The sequence below is a fragment of the Telopea speciosissima genome, chromosome 11, assembly GCF_018873765.1.
Source record: "Telopea speciosissima isolate NSW1024214 ecotype Mountain lineage chromosome 11, Tspe_v1, whole genome shotgun sequence".
Lineage (NCBI taxonomy): Eukaryota > Viridiplantae > Streptophyta > Magnoliopsida > Proteales > Proteaceae > Telopea > Telopea speciosissima.
This window is the reverse complement of record NC_057926.1, coordinates 2,257,724-2,262,907: the sequence shown is the minus strand read 5'-3', so window position 1 is coordinate 2,262,907 and position 5,184 is coordinate 2,257,724. Positions and strand designations below refer to the sequence as shown.

At 43.7% G+C, this 5,184-nt stretch overlaps 1 protein-coding gene across 1 annotated transcript; it reads right to left on the bottom strand.

Annotated features, from left to right (window-relative positions):
* Nucleotides 1-904: 904 nt before the first annotated feature.
* Nucleotides 905-4,333, bottom strand: LOC122646830 (protein ACCELERATED CELL DEATH 6-like). The gene is made up of 3 exons (XM_043840438.1): nt 3,716-4,333; nt 2,035-2,564; nt 905-1,581 (listed from the first exon to the last, which is right to left on the bottom strand). The coding sequence occupies exons 1-3, from the start codon at nt 4,299-4,301 to the stop codon at nt 934-936; spliced, it is 1,764 nt and encodes a 587-aa protein (XP_043696373.1). The 5' UTR covers nt 4,302-4,333; the 3' UTR covers nt 905-933.
* Between the last annotated feature and the right edge of the window lie 851 nt (nt 4,334-5,184).

Here is a 5,184-nt window from a genome sequence, read left to right as displayed (position 1 = left end):
AGAAACATAAGGAAATTGATCGGGCTTCGGCCTACACTTCAAGGTCGACTAGGGGAGGGCACAGTAATATTCACAAGGTCAGTATCTTACCCTTCGACCATCACGACTTGTCCTTCGTGATCCCAAATAGTTTCCCAATCGCGATACTAAGCTCATCGCCAAAGGAGGTGTCTAGCTGTAGGGACACAGGGAATGCCTTTCGGTACTCTTCGCTTCGTGGACTCGTACTAGGAGGATTATCGACGAAGTCATCATCGCTAAATCTTCCCCACTGCCGGTTAAGGAACCTCTCCTCCACAGGTAGGCCCGTGGACTGGTCAATGATCTTGTGGCTAGGTTTGACCACAAGCGAAAATAACTCGCCAGCATACACAACAGCAGAATCTACACGTCACAGGAGAAAGAAATTATAATTAATAATAAATCCGGGCGTGGATGTAACAGGTACCCTACGTGGTCCTTTCGACCAGAGGTATGGGCATTGTTGGAGTGGGTATTGTACCACTTCTTTGCGAAATCTAGGCTCCCAAATCTGCAAGAGGGCGTTGAAGTTATAGAAGTAGATGCTTGGGTAAGAAAACTTATGACTAGATTACGGCAAAGCTGTTTGCAGATTTCCTTCTGGTGCTATTTTCGAACTGAGATAAGCGATGGAGTTCACGTGAGTCTTCTCTTCCACAATAATCCTAATCCACTTGGATACAAGGTTTTTATACTAGGGTGGGATATAGGTGAATCAAATCACGATCCACCTATTTAGGTGATATATATATCATCAGTTGCCTCTTATAAAAAATAGACAAAAGAATTAGAAGTGAAGAGACAATGGAACTCTCCATTTACACACAAACAAATTAACACTTAGATCTATTAATTTCTGAAAGCTAGATAGATGGATAGCTTGGTAGAAGTCATTTATTAGTACATAATACATCATCGGTAAAAACAACAAATACACCAAGTAAATTTAGAAAACCAAGGCCGTTGTCTAAGATGATGGGGTGTTGATTGGTAAACAAAGATAGCAGTAGGAACCACTAAAGGGTAAACAAATATGAGAAACCCAATAATTGCAAAAATATATGGGCACCATACTGCAATCCCATATCCACGAGTGATTAGATTTTTGAGATCACCACCTGGCAACACTGCAGCCACACCTTCCATAAAAGCCATTCCAGTCGACAGAAATGATAAGAATGTCAAGATTCTGGCAGCTTCCATAAAAAGTATAAATTTCTTGTTATTAAAATAGGTCCCAAAGAGTATGAGAAACATAGCTGTTAAGGAGAGTCCCATAGCTATGGTATCAGCTATCATAAAATCTTCAAAGAATGGGTCTGCTGCAAGAGTAGCCATTCCAGGGAGTGAGTTATCTCCACTACTAGTGAACCCACCAGGTACTTGTAAAGCAGATGCAAAGGTAACAGTGGTAATGAGTGTTGCAACTGTCCCTAAAGTGTTTGCCATTTGCTTGTATGATTCAATCATTGTTGAAGTCTCTTGCTCTTCTTTCTCAAGCTTCTTTATCCATACTCTCCAACTCTGTCGTCCTATAAATTTTACCCACATGTTCGACAGCTGCAAGGAACATATGTATATATAGTACGTTGCACAAAAAACATGGAAATCACAAATAAACAATCACATAATCGAATACAAGAATATGCGTTCATAATGAGATGAGATTTGATTCACTATCAATGGAAAATAGGCTGGGTTAAAGTCATTCATCCTCACACTTCTTTATCAGACTGATTATATATTGAGAAAGAACTCTCGCTTCTTCAAATTTATAGCGAAGCCCTATACTAGAAATTTATCGAAATACCCATGTAATCTAAAAAATTTTCTTGAGTACTCCCACCTCCTACCCCCCTTGGACCCACTAGTAACATAGATTAACGAGCAAGATGGGCCGATTCCTCTGGGCCTCTTTGTGTGGTGTGTGTGTGTGTGATTCTCTTTCAGTTTTTTTTTTTTTGCGACACATAAGAATGTACGAAGACATGGGTTTTTTGATCGATAACATACCGTGGAAAATACTGAGTTTCGAGGTTGCTGGTCTTGAATATCAAAAGCTGTCTGCTGTTCATTGTTCAGTGCCCATGGATCTTGCCTTGCATCGAATGCCAAATAAAAAAATATCCTGGAACAAGTGAGATTAGCAGATACATGGAAAGGTGTATTTCCATACATATCTGGTTTGTTAAGCAATCTTTCAAGACCCAATATATCCACAACATAGATCACCATTCTCAACCTTTCACTCTTCACTGCAAAATGAAGAATGGATTCTCCTTTCTGGCTTAGCTGCTCCATACTATCTGGGCAATGTTTAATCAGCTTTTTCACTACTTCAAGTTTGAATTTCGATGCTGCAATGTGAAGTGGAGAGTGACCATTTTCGTCCAACATATATGCACTGGATGGGTATTTCTTTATCAACTTCTCTACTATCCAATCTTCCCCGAATTCTGCTGCATAGTGGAGAGGAGTTTTTCCACATTCGTCTGCCCCTTTGTTGAGTTGTATTTTCTTGTTTGTAATTTCTTCCACGATATCTGAAACATATAGAAAGGATAAATTAATATTGAGAGAACTGGCATGGTCGTGATCACACCACTGTTTCAAAACTCGATTATCTAACTCATGATGGACCCGATCTGTCCGAAATCGATTAGATTTCTGGTCATATTTCTCCAAATTGCCCTGGCCCTGTCGACCAAAACTCGCCCTGAACCCCAACAAGGTTTGGGCTGAGATACTCTGATCCTGAGAGCGGGTCAGGGTTTAGAATTTCTAAGCTTGAGTCAGGATAAAGCCGGGTGAAGGTTGAAGCCTTGGGCTGAGTTCGGTCTTGTGTTCTTTTTCTTCTTATTCTTATTCTTCTTGTTCCTGGCCTGCCGAGCCCTTCCATCTCCCTTCTCCCTGCCCATGGTTAGGGCTAATCAGGATCAGCCCAGCCTGACCCGACCTTTGGGATAGGGCAAGTTGAATTTTTTCAGGGTTAGGCCAGGGTGGGTTGGGGTTTTAAAAAGCCTGACTAGTGTTCTTGGAGAGGTCCAGGTTGCAAACCCCTCTCCAGCGACCCCCCCCCAGTGAGGCATCCAATGGCTGGGCTGCTGAGCACGCATTGAAATGGTGTGCCAGTGTGGGGTCTGGAGCGCATCCCGACATGCGCCCAGTAGCCCAGCTATTGGATGCCTGACTAGCACTTCGTGGGCGCTGGGCTCGCACGAGAGGAGTCGGATCCCTCCAATTTGGATCCTCTACTGCCGAGCTGCCCGGCAGGGCCGTGCTGCCTAGACACGGTGAGGCGTGCAATGACCGCCTTACCCCTGCCCAAGTGCCTTGCCTGAGTGGGGGTAAGGCGGTCATTGCACGCCTCACCATGTCTGGGCAGCACGGTCCTGCCGGGCAGCTCGGCAGTAGAGGATCTGAATCCGGATCCCTCTCCCCCTCTCTCAAAAAGAAAACAAATTTTTCTCCTCTCAGGTTCCTGCCCAGTCAGGTTCGTAGGTTCCTCTCATAGGGAAGGCGGAAATGACGACCTCACCCCACCCGGGCAATGTGTTCGGACAGGGGGTGAGGTCGTCATTTCTGGCCCCCTATGAGAGGAACCTACGAACCTTACCGGACAGGGACCCTGAAAGAAAACAGAAGGCAGAAAAAACAAAAAAAGAAAGCAGAAGGATTGATGGAATTAAGTTACCAAAATGTTTCCTGGCAGCAGCTTCATACAAGGCTTTCTCGCCTTTAGGGCCACCATAAGCTGCTGGCTTTTCTAAGATCAACTTCACCATATCTGGCTCTCCAGTTCGAGCAGCTAAGTATAGGAGAGATTTGTCAGAATCGTTGTCGTAAGATGACCAATTAGGGTCAGCCTGAGTCAGCAACTTAGCCACTGGAAGATTGTTGTTTCGAACAGCTTCATGCAAAGGCATGAAATTATCTTTGTTTCTCATTCTAAGCTTCTCAATTGCACTTGCACATTCAATATCTTGATCATCTGGTCTTATTCTTGAGATAAGAAATTTAGCTATTTCTTCATTTCCAGTCCTCCTCGCCACGAAATGCAGCGGAGTGTCGCCGTCGGAGTTTGGCTGTGTGAGGAGCAACGGAAACTGATGGTAGAGCTCTTTCACAAACTTGGCATGTCCATCGTCATGGTACAGAGCAATATGAAGGGCTGTGTTCAATGTTGGCCTCGTTGCTTGCTGATCTATACTAGGGGTGTATGGTAGCTTTAACAGGGTAGTATCACCATTTCTTGCAGCCCAGTAAAGCTCAGAATTCATGGTTTTATCAGAAGCAGCTCTTTGATCACTCATGTTGCATTCAACAAAAATTTCACAGAAAAATATTGTTTGATTATAGATTGAGATTCATAGAACGATCTTTATAATTAAGGAACTTCTAAGAACGTGTTACTCAAGTATGATCAATCTCCAGTAAATACCAACTAGCTGTGCTGGGGCTTCTATCATCAGCAATGTGTCGTCATGTTGATCAAAGTATAGAAGGAATCCTATACTTTGCTTTTCTTTTGTAACAAACTTGAGAACTTTGTGTTTTTTTTTTTTTGTGAAGCACACACACCAGCTCAAAAGGGTAATACCATTGGGTGGGTGGGTTCAGGGTTGTGTGTGTTTGTGTTTATATGTATTTCACAGTTTGGCGGCTTGAAAGGTTGATTAATCCTTTTGAGTTGACGTTTGTGTTTAACCGAAAAAGATATCCCTTGCTCCCACGGTGGGGCTTTAAATCCATATTGTGTCGATGGGGGTGTGTGTTTGGGATACAGATCCTGTGTTTGGGATACAGATCCTCCATGGTGCGGGCTGAACCAACGGTCATGCTGCACAAACACAAGGTGGTACACAATGATCGCCTTACCCCCATCCGGGCAAGGCACTCAGGCAGGGGTAAGGCAGTCCTTATGCACCGCCTTATGTCTGCGCAGCACGGCCATTGGGGCACGCTGTAGAAGATCTGGATTAATGTCTTTGTGTCTATTTGCACTCTGCGGTTTGAAAGGTACGTTGGTCACACTTGAGAACTATTTGATGGGTTTTTTATTGTCGAATGTGGTGACTGTGGGTCCCACAAAAGGTGTGAGAACTCATGGAACTTTATTGGATCCAGAATAAAGAGAGTAGTTCCTGATCATCAACTGGTGGA